The sequence below is a fragment of the Pipistrellus hanaki genome (genome assembly GCF_964339955.1).
Source record: "Pipistrellus hanaki genome assembly, chromosome: 10".
NCBI classification, from domain to species: Eukaryota; Metazoa; Chordata; class Mammalia; order Chiroptera; family Vespertilionidae; genus Pipistrellus; species Pipistrellus hanaki.
In genome coordinates this window covers 49,205,696-49,222,400 of record NC_140512.1, presented here as the reverse complement: position 1 = coordinate 49,222,400, position 16,705 = coordinate 49,205,696, and the positions used below count along the sequence as shown (strand labels likewise).

Below are 16,705 nucleotides of genomic sequence, written 5' to 3'. Positions count from 1 at the left end.
CCATTGGCCCATGTGGAGAGAATTTGTGCTTCCTGTCCTTACAACTCTGGGCTCCAAGGATCTGAATCCCAGATAGGGAACACCTCCACCATGGGACATAACGAAAGGCCCTTAAAACTTGAACTACCGCTCCACTCAGTTACTTTGGGGTCTTTGTGTCAAGAGATTAGCAAACACAGTAAAGAGTCACCACGTGGCAAGTCACCATCTTAGTCCCAATCATTAAGTGGAGGTAAAGTTGTTATTTGAGAGTGGAGGCAGGAAGAATATATCTGGCACCAATTATCAAATGAGGCTCCTTTCTAATTCTCTGAAAAATGGACAATTGCAGCAGCCAAAATCTGAAGATCAGACTGCTCAAAGGTAAGGGTCTTTGTCACCCCACTAGGTAGGTCACTGCTTGAGACTGAATTTTTGTGTCCCTTTATCATTCATTTGTTGAAACCTAATCCCCAATTTGGAAGGTTATAAGGTCATTAGGGTGGAGCCCTCATGAATGGGATTAGTGCCCTTATACTAGTAAAGGATATTCGGAACTCCTTCCCCTTCCTCCAGGTGAGGACACAGAGAGAAGATCACTGTGAGAAGCAAGTTGTGCAGGCATCTTGATTTGGATTTCCAGCCTCCAGACTGTGAGGAATAAATTTCTGTGTGTGTGTGTGTGTGTGTGTGTGTGTGTGTGTTTTCCCAGCTACCCTGTCTATGGAATTCTGTAATAGTAGCCCAAACAGATTAAGACAGTCACCTAGACCAGAAGTGTTAGTTGAGATGAATACAGAATGGGTGAATGAGCAAGAAAATGATAATTAGTTGCAGATTTAAGACCAGCTGCCAGAGAGAGAGAGCTGTAGTTTATTCCACTAACCTTCCTCTTATATGTTTCTCTAGGAAATAAGACGAACCAGAATTCTGAAGGAGCTCTACTAAAAATGTATTGTGTGAAAAAAGGAGTGGAGCTGAGAATCACCACGTGACAGGAATGAACTGTATTGGATGCTGTGGTGTTCCACCCAGGTGACCCTGCTTCATGCCCGAGGCATTCATCCCATCCCCCAGTTAAAGGAGATAGCCTTCCACCTTTAGGACTTGCCCTAAGTCTAAAAGAGTCACCTCAGCCAAGACATTCCACATTTAGTGATTGGTCAAGGCCAAGCAACTATGAGTTCAACTCCTCCCTCTGTGCCATCCCAGAGCCTTGGCACTTCCAAAGAAAGAGCAAAGGGGACCAAAGTGACCAAAGTATCACAGTATCACATTACTGCCCCTACTGGGGCTCTGGCCAGGCCCAAGGTCAGGGGAGCAGGGGCAGTAGTAAAACTACTCTAAAGGTGAGTGCTGAGTGATTTAACCACACGGGGTCTGTAGCTAGGAGCACTGGTTCTGAGCCCCAGCCCCTTGTTCCCTTTTTAAATGTTTATTTAATTAAGGTTATTGGGATAGCACTGGTTAATAACATTGTATGTTTCAGGTGTACAATTCTATAATACAATGCCAGTATTATAGAATATCTGCTCACCATGCAGCATCTAGTCTCTTTCCATTACCCTCTTCATCCTCCCCCATCCCCTTTTCCCTCCAATAACCATTATACTGCATAATTGACATGCAAAAGGCTGTAAATGTTTAATATGTACAACTGGATGAGTTTGAAGATAAGTATATACCTGTGAAACCATCAGCACAATCTTATCATCTTCCACTTTCTTTTTTGTGATAAGAACACAACATACTATCTACCCTCTTTGCAAAATATTAGATATACAATATAGTATCGTTAACTATAGGCACTATGTTGTACAGTACATCTCTGGGATTCATTCATCTCACATTGCTGAAACCTCACACCCTTTGACTGACATCACTCCATTTCCCTCCTCGGATGTATCTGAAGGACCTTATGCTAAGGGAAATAAACCAGGCACAGAAGGGCCAATATTACATGATGCCACCCATATGAGGAACCTAAAATAGTCAAACTCATAGAAGCAGAGAGTAGAATGGCAGTTGCCCTTGTCCCCTGTCTTGATACTCAGCCGAGGCCAGGAAAGAAAGCCAGGCTTCCAGCAGCTGTGTTGGGAGGGACTCCATGGGAATGCTTAATTTCCTTGTCCTTGTTATATTCCCTCTCCACACCTCCCGGGCCCTCCTGGGGCTAATGGCAAAAGGTTCCACTGTTTTATATGGACAAACACTCAGAGGCAAACAACCAAACCTGCCTGTCCAGTGCTTAGATCCTCACCCCCAAACTTCCCTTCCTTGTCCCTAACAGTGCAGGGTCTCCTCAAAGTTCATCTTTGGATGCACACATTTTCAGATCAGTAGATCTTTAAATGGATAACAAAGCCCCAGGTCAGTATTCTTCATCATTTTTAGATTCTGTAATCCCTTTCACTGTTTGTATCCTAACTGCACCCCCATGGAGTGTTTTTAATCTATTTTGTCATCTTTGCATTACAAAAATGCTATTAAGTATACCTCTTTGAGATAGTGCATATTTTGAATACTGCTCTATAAGTTCATTTTAATTAATTTTCAACAATATTCATTACAAGAAAGAGTGGTTTTGACATTTTCCCATTTAATTAATGCTACCTGCTGTTTAATTTATTTAATTACATCTGAAAGTACGTATGATTTATGGACAAGTAATTTATAATGATGCCACATGTCTGGTTTCCTAACAAGGTAAGGAGGGCATCAAACATGTAGACCAAAGTTTAATTTTCATGTTGTTGCATTAAAAAACGCTTTCAAGATCTACTGTTGCACTTTCAAAAAGTTAGTGCATTTATTGGTGTGACTTTTATATATGTTTCCAAATAAAAGATAAGGCTTCAGATAATAGCTTACAAGCATATTGCTACAGTTACCATGGTGCTGGGTTTAGATCCTTGGTTCCTTCAAAGATAAAAAGGCAAATTAGCCCTAATCACGACAGCATTTTTTCCTTTGCCTATTGATTTGTAAATGACTAAGAACAACTCAGTGTAGGGGAGGGGAAATGGGATTGGATAAATGTAAGATCTGGGGAAGATTCCTAGAGATACATTTACAGAATAAGCAAGCAGCCTGCCTCTCCCCATTCACTGAGTGCAGCTTGGCATTAAGCAAGACCTGCTAGATCAGTCCACTGGCCCTCCGGATCCACTTCCCATCTTTCTCCACCCCGTGTCCTATCGTAAAAGTGACTGTTATGGGTTGCCTCGACAGTGTTCCTTGTGATCTTGTTTCTACTGGGTTTGGCCACTAGAGAGTGGAGGTAACTGAAGCTGGAATGTTTATTCCCCAGCTGGTGGGTCACCTCGCTGGTTAAGTTACCCTGGTGAATGATTTCCTCTGTCTCCTGGCTTCAGATTATACATGCCCATAACCCCCTGCTGTTACTAGCCTCAGAGCTCTTTGCTATGCCTGGGGGTGTCTCTACACTCTGCTCACACATTTTAAATGTTCTCTTTATTAAACACACATCTAACTACACAATTGAGTGTAACTATGCCTCCTCTTTTCTGCCTGAACCCTGTCTCTTACATAATGTAGGGCTATACATGAAAATAATGTAATACTACAGAATGGTCATAAACATGGCAGCCTGTGATATTCAGCAAATATTAAAGCAACTGAGCAATGGGATCACGAGCTCTCTCATTGGATATCCACTAAATGCCACCCACAGGCAGCCAAACACATATTCAGGGCTCAAGAGAAAATCAGTCCAAATATTTACTGATGATTTTAAAAGTAAGACATTGAAACCCCAGATATTCTTTAACCATAAACACTCCCAAGTTTTGCTAAGTAAAATGATTATTTTTCACCCCATCCCAATGGGTAAATTATAGGACAATATGTATAGTTATGTGTATTGTGTGTATGGGAAATTGTTTAAAAATCTCTGGCTATGTAAGAAGGTACAACTCTACCAATGAAAATTATGCATGGCACGAAAGTTTGAAATGAATTTTCAATCACTCCATCTGCAAAGGGAAGTAGTTACTAACTCTCCTCTAATCCAGGGTTCAAGCTGGGATCCAGAGAAGGTGTTATCCACCAAGGAGATACAGACAAGCCCATGCCACAATTGCTTAAGTCTCTGGGAACTCAAGAGCAGCTGGGTCATACACATAGGAGGTGAATAGCACAGTGCTAAGTTAGGGGAACACACTGAGGAGCTGGGGTGGCTGACTTCCCCAGAGAGCTGGGAGCGCTCAGGTGGTAGCCTGAGAACACGGGGCAGCAATTCAGAGCTCAGGGAGCCCAGCTCCTCCCGCCCAGTGGACCATGCCAGCGGAAAACGAAGCCAGAGAAGGGTGTAACATGACACCAGAGAATACTCACCACAAAATATATAACGTTCATTGATTTTCTTTTGATAAAACCCCTACACCTCTATTACAGTTTATCATTTGTTGAGGTGGAGGCAGTCACTAGGCTGTCAAGAGAAGTTATTTTTCCAAAGTTAAGGACCTGTCCATCCAGATCCTTCCTACTCTTCGCATCTCCCATCTCAAAAGTGGCTGTGTACCTGTTTCTTCTCTCTTTCATACACCACATCCCCCTGTCTCACACACACACACACACACACACACACTCACACACTTTTGTGGAGAAGTTGTAGAAAGTCTGCAATGCCCTAAGTAAGAGTGAACCTTCAAGCCCAATGCCACACCAGAAAAGAAAGGGGTAGGTGGACCCAAGGACGGAAGGTCACAGAAGAGCGGAGGGCTGAGCAACTTGTCTACTGCCATGTAAATGGCCGGTAAGACTCAGTCCACTCCCCCTTCCTCCTCATCTTCTGTTCACCTGCTCCACCTTTCAATCTATTTCATCTCTCCTCCTTACAGGCTAGAAAGGAAGCAACTGAGAATCACTGGGTTAAACTGGAGAAGATAATACTAGTTAGAATGGAGGGCCATAGCCTTGAGGGTAAGGTGTGTAGCCTTCTTCCAAAGCACAAGGGGGTAACCAATGGCAACAAAATAATGTTTTCTTCCAAGCACTGTACAAACAGCAAAAGCAATAAAACCTTTTCCAAGTCTCATTCACTCTCAAATCCCCTACCTCAGGCAGCCAGTAGTTCCTTGCATCCCTCTATTGTCAAAATGCCATACTGGTCAGCTCACCACAGAGCCTGACCCGAAGGTGTCACGTGGATAAATAAACAAACTGGGGATCGTTAATTGATGAGGAGTATGTTCTCCCAAATCATATTGCACTTTACCAAATCAAAACATCCCTTTACTGAGTCCAGTTTACCACTGATGTAAGCTGGGCCCACTAAAAATAAAATAATCTTTGTAGCATGATTCACCACAAGTGTAACCTTCCCAGACAGGCCTTTCATTCCTAAAATGAATCTTTGTACCTTGCAAAAAAAAAAAAAAAAATTCCATAACCCAAATCTGTTGCATTCAATAACAGGTAGAATTCATGGAGTTTCATAGCATGACAGTCATACTAAGTAAGAGAGACAGTAGACATAAATAATACATATGAGAAGGGCATCCAGTAACTGGATAATATCCTAAGGTAGCAACACATTTCTTGCTTTGTGCTTTGTTTCTGCTCAGCTGCAGTACTATATCAACAAAAGTAGTGTTATTTAACACACCATTCACTTCCTGTTGCTGATCAAAGAAGTGTGGTAGGTCAGAGGTCTTCAGAAGGGGATTTTTAACAAAATAAGAAGTGTTTTTGAAACTATTAACAAAGAAATTCACCACAAAAGTATATCCATCTCTCTTAAAATTTGCTAATTCCTTGTGTTAAGACCTCTGACGCTTGCAGTGAGTTCTAGAACCACTAAGATACCTCTTTAAGGAAAGGGGACTTGGAGAAATACGGCCTTGTGGAAGGAGGTGGCAAACTGAGCACTGGATTCGGGTGAGGGGACTCATCTACCTCGGGTGCTTGCAAAGTCCTAGGGAGCCTCCTGCTCCGGCCATGGGTGCCCGGCCCCTTACCTTACCGCACTGCTTACACTTTCCCTCCTGCCGACGCCTGTGCACCCAGTGATGACGCACAAAATTCTGTGGAAAAAACAAATAAAATGAGTCAATTTAAATCTGCAAAACCAATATTAGGGTTTTTGTTGTAAGGATATAGATTTCTGTAAACCATGATCTCAGGCCACATTAACACAAAAACAAGTAGTAGGTGTATGTGTGATTTGTGTAACAATAATTACGAATCCATTCAGAAAATTAAGCAAACTCCCTCCCCAGCCATGCATCCTGCCCCTCCTCCACATCATGCTAGTGACAAAAGGCCACACCAGGCAGCTATTACTCTCCTCTCCTCCTAGTAGAACCCTGTGCAGTCACAAGCAAGCCACACAGGGACCCTGGGCTAGGGAGTAACAGGCAGGTCGAAGAAATACCCTGTGAGAAGCGGTAACAACGATGTCCAATATTTTTTAACAAATGTGTATTTAATGCTTCTATAGATGCCAAACAGACACCATACTACACATTTGAGCCAGAAAGCACTTCAGAAAATTAAGTTCCCAGACAGAAATAGGTCTCTTGACTCAGGACACAAACGGTGGGAGTCTGTTACTAGTGAAAGTGAAGGAAGAGAAAAACTGAAGGACAAGAGACAGTTGTGAGTTTCTGCAATGACCTCGAGTTTAAACTGTCCTTGGAAACTCTGAACTAATCAGCTTTCAAGCTCTATTCTTGTCTTGGAAAGTCCCTTCCCTCCCAAACAGATAAGTGCTCATGGGGCACGGGGTCAAGGAGGGCCATCAGCACTGCTCTTAGGAAACATCGTAACAAAGTTGTCTTCAGGTCTAATCCATGGTGCAGGTGAACCCTAAAAACTTATATAATTGACTCTCCTTGGGCCATTACACCTAATATGCTTGCGAATGTCTTTTCTCCTGCCTTTTTCTGAAAAAAAAAAATGTACTCTCTCTGAGATGAACATGTCTGTTGATTATCACCAGAGTCCATGCTTTTCCTTTAAAAGGCCTTTTACTATAGACTCAGTCATTCAGCAAACACTAAGTACCTGCTGTCTGCCAAGCACAGTTCTAAGTACAGAGGAACACAGAAAATAGGTCAGTGTTGAGGAAAAACGAGTTGTATTAAGGCACAAAATCCAGAGTGACAAAAATTCCCTTAAAGAACATTGACATTATCAATTCCAAAATGCCACTTCTATTTCGCTGTATAATGCCAAATCAATTTAAATTAAAACTCAACAAAGATCCTGGGGGAGTAATGGTCTTTTAACTATAATAAGAAACAATGAAACATAATGGTCCCACTAATTAGTCTAATTTTGTCTTGCTTTCCCCACAGCAGCAGTTTAATAAAACACAAACATAATTCATATATATATATATATATATATATATATATATATACTCAGAAAGAAGCTAATAATAATAGCTAACATTTGTTGAGAACTGTGTGCCAAGTACTTTTTAACATATTTCACATGTGATCATTCTTTTCCTTTCCATGAAGACAGCAGAGGTGTTGCTGAGTGGGTATGTGCCAGTAAAATCCTATGAGCTGTTGAAATACTGAAATATGTCTGTGTTGGTGGGTAGGCTGTAACCTAGTGCCCCTCGAGTCCCCCAGCACCTCCTCGGCTGCCATAGCACCCCACCACCCCATCCTCTCAACTGTGCAGGCCACTTCTACTTCCTCCCTATGAAGCAACTAAAATGTCAATATTTTGCGCAGCAGGTCTCCAGGATGCAATCCCAATGGGCTCTCTTTCAAAAACAAATCATGTTGCCTAGGCCATGCCCTCCGATTCCCCCAGGAAACTAAGAAGTCTGGGCTGCGCCCAATGTGGCTGTCTGTGCAGGCTTAAAAATCAATACAGGCAATTCTGGGTCCCATGGCCTTCAGGACAATGGCAGCAAGCCCAGGAACCTGTCCACTTATCAGTGTCCACAGCATAAGTTCCGTGCAAACACTACCAGGGACAAAAGTACTGAACTCGCCACCTCTGCGCCCCAGGTAAGGCAGACCTCCCTCAGCCTTCCACCTGCTTAAGGGAGAAGAACGTTAGCCTGCTGCCTGTGGAGGGTAAAGGCCTGGGGAGACAAGGGCCAGCTGCCAATGGTGCTACATCCTTGTTCACATTATTGCAGGGCACATTATCAGAGGGTTTCACCTGAATTATCATTATGATCCTCCCCTGCCAGGTAAGGAAACGAGAGCACAGAGTGGTTACTCAAGATGTAAGGGCCAGAGCAAGGATGCAATCCCAGGTAGGCTGGCCCAGAGTCTCTGCTCAGAAACATACTGTCAGGGTGCCTCTCCTATGCTCTAGAAGATCAGGTTCAAGCTCCAGAAAATGACGTCAGTGATATTTGGAAATACTGGAAATACTGAATATGTTAAACAGTGGAAATACTGAATATATTAAAATGTCAGACAGAATTATAAGAGATATAGAAATTTATTATAACTGCTGTTAGTTTAGCTGTTAGTTTAGTTCATTCATAGGGAGAATGAACAATATCATTGATGGTAAGAGAAATTCTCTACTTGTTAAGATTATAAATCACCTACTGACTATCCATTGAAGAGGAAAACGCTGGAAGAATCTGACAATTACCCATGTGAAATCATGGCTAACTCTTGGGGATATTTAGCTGCTGGCAGCTCTAATCAAAAGATTAAACCAGCAATTTCCACAAATCAATAACTATTTGCAAATTATATGACTGATTTATCTGTGTGACAATGTATATTGTTTGGTAAGCAGATATAAATAAAATATCATGTAGTTTAGTATATTTAGGGAATAAATGAGGACATTTTAAAATCATTTAAATATTAACATATATAACTGCATGTTGTTAAATATTTTTAATATCATCCTTCCTAAGAAATAGGTAGACAACTAAAAATAAAGACATAGTAAAAAAAAAAAAAAGTAATTTAAGCAAAAGCACTAAAGAGGATAATACCAGTTATTATACTAAATATGTAATATAACATACTATGTATACTAAGAAGAAACTGAGTAACTTCCCCCTATCTCGAGATGTCAACATCCTTCTATTCAAAGGTCTCCTTGGGCCTAATATAAATTTCTTCTACCACCAATTAAACATAGTTTGAACAAAGTAAACATCCAATAAATATGTTTTGATTTGAATAAAATTCTCAACCTCATTTCTTTGGCAATTCAATTACGTAATTACCATTTTGAAGAATCACCAATCGCCTTTATCAATTAGAAAAAGAATTCTACAGAATCACTGCTGTTTTCTAATACTTATTTTCCAAAAACTTTAATTTTTGACACTACTCCCTTTTGATAGCTATATCTCCTAAATTAATAAACTGAAATTAGACTCAGGATCCTTCCACTGCAAATATGAGTATTGATACACTTTTCTGAAGATAGCAAAAAAAAAGGCTTCTGATACCATAACCTCTTTTTATAGTTCATCAATAAACTCTGAATTATTCATGTACTGTCTTTAAATACTGGGTAAAGAAAGGGCTATTACTTATGGGTGTTAAAATCTCAGTGACACAATATTTCAGGATTTATATTAAGTATTGTAAGCAGAAATGCTTAACACAACTGCTCAGTTATTTTCACACAGCCAGTTCCATTCATAATATTATTCATAGAGCACTTTGAAGGATCTTAAAATTATAAGCCAATACATATAGCTTATGACTAAGAAAACTGAGGTCCACAAAAATTAAACTTAGAGCTGTCCAACCAAAAATCATGAAAAAAAACTTCCATGTCACATACTCTGCAAGCAAAGGGCACAGTGACTATCAATCCCTGCCCTGGATCCCTGCTCTGGAGACACCACAGAGTACAAAAGAGGCAGAGGTGTCATTCAAATTCTAAAGTGACTGTTCTTTTATTTACATTAAGTAAACTACCTAATGTCTCTTAATTAAGAATCTCAAATGGGCCATAGTCCCTCATAAGTTTCATCTTCACATTGTCCTCTTAGACCAAGAGTTGGTGAACATTTTTTTTGAGAAATGGTCACCTTTATGAAAGCATTCCATCAACAGATATTGGTTGATCACATCCTCCATGTCCTGGCATGATGAGTTTGGGACACAGTCCATGAGCAACCTTCCAAAGCTTATACAACAGAAAGACGACAGCAGACAAGCAAATGAGTAATACATATAAGTATTTGTGACACATAAAGTGCTCTGAATGGGACAGAACAAGGTGCTCTGATAAAGAACAGAGTGGGACCTGTGCTGAGGTGGTCATTAAGGAAGACTTTGAGATGATATTTGAGCTGAGGCCTAACTATAAGAAACAGCTGGCCATGCAAAGAGATTTCCAGTACAGCAATGACATGTACACACATCTGAAGATGGAGACTGGCTGGATGTGCACCTCAAGAACTGAAAGAAAGTCCTTGTGGGAGATGGGTGGGTGCCAGAAACCAATGGAGAATTTTAGGCTGGAAAATGACATAATCCAATTTTCATTTTAAATAATCACTCTCTTAAATCAGATTGAAGAAGAAAATGAAAGAATTATGGAGAAACAACTGCAGGGGTAAAAAGTGATATCTCATGGTGATATCTCATGGCAACAGAAATGGTGGTAAAGAGATGGTTTGTAATATATTTTATAAATAAAATTGATAGAGCCGGCAAGTGAAATAGATGTGGTGAGTCCATAAGAGAAGAAATCAATATGACCAGTCTTCTCGATTGAACAGCGAGATCAATAGCCATCTCATTTTCTGAGGCATAAAAGAATGTTTTTAATCATTTTTTAAGATAATGGAAATAAGCTTAGTTTTTCATGCATTATATCAGATATGATTGTGATGAATTCAATGGGCATGCCAAATGGAACATGTAGTGTAGAGTAGACATGCAAAGCCAGGAATTGTCAGCCCAGACGTGATATTTAAAGCCATGAGATTGGATGAGCTCTTCCAACAAGAGTGGGCAGAGAGAAAACATGGCCACGTACCAGCCCTGGAGGAAAAGGCAGACATCAGGGGGAATGAGCAGCAAAAGGGAATGGGAAGGACAACCCAGTGAACTAGAGGACAGTTAGGAAAGATGTCAACACAGGAGAGCATTTCAAAACTAATGGAACATTGAACATTCTGAATACATTCGAAAGATTGAATAACAAAAGAACAGAAAGATATCTAATTGGTTTGGCATCTGTGAGATGTTGGCAACATTCAAAGAGCAATTTCTGCGAATGCATAGAGTGAAAACCAAATCAGAAGAGGTTAAAACGAGTAGGAGGGGACATAGTGTTTATATATAACACACTTTCTGGAAGTTATCCGTGAACACAAAACTGAGAATCAAAGTCATGGATACAATTGGTGGATATTTTCTTTGGTTTTAATGAAATGAAACCAAAGAAAATATTTAAAGAGCATGTTTATGCTGATAAAAATAATCTAGAAGAAGGGGTGGAAATGTAGGAAAGGAATAAACATCAAGTCCTTGCTAAGAAGATGAGAGAAGGTTTCCAAAACACTCATGGACGTAATTATCAACAAGTGAATCTAAAAACCAAGGAAATTAAAAAAATCTGATGAACAATATTAACTGTTGAATATAATAGAATCAGAGGTATGGAAGGGGAGTGAACTGACGATTCTTGGGGAAAAGGGGAGAGGGGGATGTGGGAAGAGACTGAACATAAACTGTGCACCTATGGATGAGGACAGTGGGGGGTGGGCAGGGGGCAGGTGGTGGGGTGGGAACCTGGTGGAGGAGAGCAATGGTGGGGGGGGGGAAAAAGGAACATTTATAATAATATGAACAATAAAAACTTATTTAAAAAAATAATTACAAAACAAACAAACAAACAAAAAACACTCATGGAGATCTGACTTCACAGAAGAGAAGTGACACAGTTAGTGAAAACTAAAAACAAACAAACAAAAAATACTTGCATTAGAAAACTGCATCTATAATAATAATTATCTATACAGGAAAAAAAAAAGAGAGAGATTAAAGAACAGAGAGCTAAATCCCTGGTTTTTAAGGTAGAGTTTATGGATTCTGGACATAAAGACAGAATAAACCAGTTAATTCATAAACTCTACCTTAAAAACACACAACTATGCCTTCTACTATCCTTTCATTCTAAGAAATTTCTCCTTCATTTGAGCTATCATCAAGTTACCTCCTGGCCAATGCTACAGTGCATGTGGGTGGCACAATCCATCATTTTCCTTAGGCTTTCCTCACCCTATGTATGACCCGGAGCCTGGAGCTACACTATCCCGGATAACACTGGAAGGCTGACTGCCTCCTCCAATATTTTTGTCTTCTCTAACTACATACACTGCTCCATCGCCTCTAAATAAAAGCAGAACAAATACATCTGAGTGCAGCTCTCATCCTGTTCTCACTTCTGCTTACTGCTAACACACAGTACTGTTTGTCTCTACAATTTCCTATTCACCTGTTTGCTTCCACTACCAGACGGAAAGGTCAGGGATTGAGATGCAGTCCCTTCCTCCCTCCTTCCCTCCCTCCCTTCTTCTTTCTTCCCTTCCTATCTATCTATCTATCTATCTATCTATCTATCTATCTATCTATCTATCTCTGTATCTTCCTATTTATCTACTCACTTAACAGAAGAAAACATTGAGATTTTGAAAGATTAAATGAGACATCCAAATCACACAGCATCAAGGCTGATTCTGAATCTAAACAGTCTGATTCCATTGTTTATAGGAATTATCAGTAACTATACTTCCCCCAAGGAGCTTCTACCCATTCAAAATTGAAAAATCAAATTAAAATGGACCTAAAGGCAATAAAATGCCTTGCTTTCTTACCTTTTCAATCCTATCACTGTGCCCTCCCCTACTCTCAGGTGCATTCAGTAAGACTTTAGATCTCTGCACATTCTGTGAGACAAAACCTGGGGATTTTTATTCACTGTATTTGTTGATGTATCAATAAAAAGCTGATATAAAATGAAGGGAGATACAATTTTTATTTTATTTCTTTTAAGTTTTTTTTATTGATTTTTAGAGAGAGAAGAAGGGAGAGGGAAAAAGAAATAGAAATATTGATAAAAGAGAAACATCATTGATCAACTGCCTCCTGCATGACCCTTACTAGGGATCGATCCCACAATCTTGGCATGTACCCTGACAGAATCAAACCATGATCTCTTGGTCCCTGTGTCAAGCCCAACCACTGAACAACACCAGCCTGGCAATACACTTTATTTTTTAATCCCTGGTGAATATCTATAAATCCAGTTAATCAATGGGGAATTAAAGCTGGTATTTGAAATCGAGCTCTGAAATACTCACTTCTCTTGGTGATCTGGAGCCCCCTTCTCGAAATGTTGGTTTACATCTGAAATTAATCTGTCATGTAAGAAAGAGAAGTGTATTATATTAGGGATAGGCATCATATTGGAATGAATTACCTCAATAAACCAGCATGTGACAGATACTGAGACTACAAAACAAGGCCCCCAAAGAATGAAGAACAAAGTTTAACACTATTCTTAGTCTTTTGAGATAATCACCTTAAATAATCTACAGAAACCCCAAGTGATTCTATACCTCCAATCCATGCCTCTTCATTCTCACTGATGAAATCAACATATCTTTAAACAATAAAGATAATAAAGAAACTGAGATAATATAGACTCAGGAGGAAAATATAAGGCAGCTGAAATCATCCATCTGCGTTTCAGATTTTAAAAGTAGAAAAATATAAACTTGGTAAATTTTTAATACGATAATGATGATTCACACAAACCCAAAAAAATAGTATTTATTAAAGTATTCAGTATTAGATGGGGAGGTCTCCTGGTCATTTACACCTTCTTTAGCTATAAGGTAAGGTGAAAGCATAGAAATGAAAGAGGAGAAGAGCTGGGACATGAGATAAGATATTTAGTAGTCATTCCCACAAAATATCAGTTGGCAACAATTGGCAATGTATCTTTAAAGCTCAATGAATGTTACAGCAGACTAAAATAATTCAACACATTTACCCATGGCAGCTCAAGAACATAGATAATGCAGAGACTCATACGCGGAAATGGAGAAGGAGGGACGAGAGGGGAGAGGACAGCAGACAGCTCCCTATTGGAGCCTCTCCTTTCCCTCAGATGACAGATAAATGGACTACGCAGATCCCAGTGACTCAGGATGCCACATCCAGCCCTACCCACATATGAACCTGTGAGCAGGAACACCGCTCACTTGAAGCAAGGAACTCAGAATTGCCTTCTGACTTGGCATTTTTTAGGAAGACATAAACTCACAGAGGTCAGACATATCTAAACCACATTGTTAAAGAGCTTATGGAATTTTTTTTTTCTTTACGAGAAGATATCTTGTGGGAAATTTTATCGGTAAATAACAATGCTTGATGTTGTAGAGAAAATCAGTGCCTACCAAGCTTTTCTCTCACCTATCATTTCTTCTCCCAAGAGTCAACACAAAATGATGTCAAATTAGCACTTATAATACAACAGAGAGAAAGAACCTTAAGCACTATCTTTCCATTTTTAATCTAGTAAAAATGTTGGACTTCCAGTTTCCTAAAAGGGCGTTGTTTTCAAGAAGCTGGAAAAAGAAATGGACACCTGGTCTCCAAGTCCCAACACTTGCAAGATATCAGAATTTGCAGCAGGTGGCGCTGTCTCACCTTTTCTAGCTGTTCAATGCAGGCGGTGTGGACCACGATTTTACAGACTGCACACTTCCTCCTGAGGGCAGATTTCTACAACATTCAATTCAAAATACAAAAAGAAATGTTAGCATTCTGTTCTAAAGAAATTATATGCAAATAAAGAAAACACTGCAATTGTTTATATTACTAAGCAATATAAAGTGAAATTTAAATTTTCACCTTAACCATTCAATAATATGGCAAATTTTATCAACAATGCTTTGACCCACCAAGTAGCTCCATATCCCCATGACTTAAGGTGGCCTAGATTTTCCCTTCAAAACATATTATACTAGCTACTAGATTGAGTATATAATATGAACCAAGCTCTTTATTCTAAATTCCATAACCTCAAAATGCAGATATTATCATCTTTCTTTTATTTCCTTATGTTTTTACTCCAGTATGTAAGGGGTAAGGCCAACCAACATTTAAAGTTAGGTGTAATTTCAAGCCAAGCATTCTTTCCCTGCTGCTAAAGAGTCTGCATTTCAAGAGGTCAATCAATTTAGGCTTCTATCCCAGGAACAAATTTATACTAAGCTACTTGGGTCTCTGCCCAAATCTTCAGGAAAGCAAGGAGATAAGTCTAACTTTTACACCCAGTAATAATATCAATAATAGTTATAATAACAGCACCAACAGCTTACATGGATTTAATACTTACTATCTGCCATGGGCTCTCATAAGCACTTCACAAATAGTAACTCATTTAATCCTCACAAGCCTAAGGAATAGGTACTGTTCTTGCTCCCATTTTACAGATGAGAAAACTAAGGCACCATAAGTGATACGCCCAGGGTCGCATAGTGAGGGTCCACAGAGCCAGTTAGTCTGACTCCAGAGCTCCTGCTTAGAAGCATTACACAATTTGACCTGGCAGTCAATACCAGTTTAAATTCACAATAAAAATACTTGCTGAGGTGTAACTTTTCTCAACAATAATATTTTTTTAAAAAATCAGCAGCAGAGAGAGAGAAATGGGTGGAATCTGGATTCACACCTGCAGTGCCATGTAAAGTCTAAGCTAGGAATACTCAGGCCTCTTTGCAGAGCACAGGTGAGAAGGCAGCTCTGCATAAATGATTCTAGGGTTTGGGGACCGAGAGGAACTTATTATTACAAAGCCCGTCTGTGGAATAGTCTATCAGTGCTTCCTGGGGAGAAAGGCCCTGATCCCCAACCTTAAGGACGGTGCCAGTATAGGTTGCCACCACCTCCCCACTTCTGATGCGTGGCTTCCCTGGTTGAGGTATTGTTTTGGCGCCACCTATGATGGCAGGACGAGAGAAGGAACTAAGAGAGATATTCAATAGTTCCGGCAGAGGAGAGGACGAAACAACCACCTTGGAAGGGGCAGTCTCCGAAAAGAAACTGTAGCCTCCTGCCTCCCTGGTGGCACTACTCCTCATCAAACACAGGCTATGCACAGTGTCACCAGCCACCAGCCAAGGACACGGAGCAGCCACACTGCAGCAAGGAAACTCCCAGGCTCCAGTCCACACCCCCGCTGACCGAGGTTTGGTTTAGTTAACCTGCTTGTGGCGCTGTAGTGTCTCCTGGCCTTCTTCTCCCCGAGAAAAGAAGGTAGGTAGTCTTCAATGTTTGACCATCAATTGATTTTGCAAAAAAACAGAAGACAAGAAACACTCAAGCATCTAGCTACACTACAGAAAGGTGTCTCGGCTCTACTACTAAAAAGAAAGGGGGGTGGGGGGAAGAAGAACAAGAATAAGTAGCAGTAATAGTAATAGTAGCAGTAATAGCAGTAGTAGTAGTAGTAGTAGTAGTAGTAGTAGCAATAGTAGTAGTACTAGAAGCAACAGCAGTTGTAACAGCAGTAGCAGCAGCATTCGTGGCAACAATAATAAAATTCTAGCGTGCTAATTTTCATGAGTGGAGTGCCCAGAAGGAAATGATTGCTGTTCTCCTGTTTCCTCTGGCTGTCCTGGTGCGGACTGCTGCCGCAGCAGCACCACCAGCAGCAAATGCATGGGTTACTGGAGTCACGTTGCTAATCAGAGTGGCAGTGATGCTAAGCAAACTAGAATTGC

General features: G+C 40.2%; 1 protein-coding gene across 5 annotated transcripts in view; it reads right to left on the bottom strand.

Annotated features, from left to right (window-relative positions):
* DGKI (diacylglycerol kinase iota) overlaps nt 1-16,705 on the bottom strand; it is a gene marked incomplete at its 5' end in the record, with an annotated part of 382,063 nt that overhangs the window by 203,719 nt on the left and 161,639 nt on the right. For all 5 annotated transcript variants that reach the window (XM_084896735.1, XM_084896736.1, XM_084896738.1 and 2 more), the window contains 3 exons: nt 5,961-6,026; nt 13,274-13,330; nt 14,628-14,702. In XM_084896735.1, the coding sequence (XP_084752861.1) occupies nt 5,961-6,026; nt 13,274-13,330; nt 14,628-14,702 (198 nt within the window). The remainder of the gene's footprint in view (nt 1-5,960; nt 6,027-13,273; nt 13,331-14,627; nt 14,703-16,705) is intronic.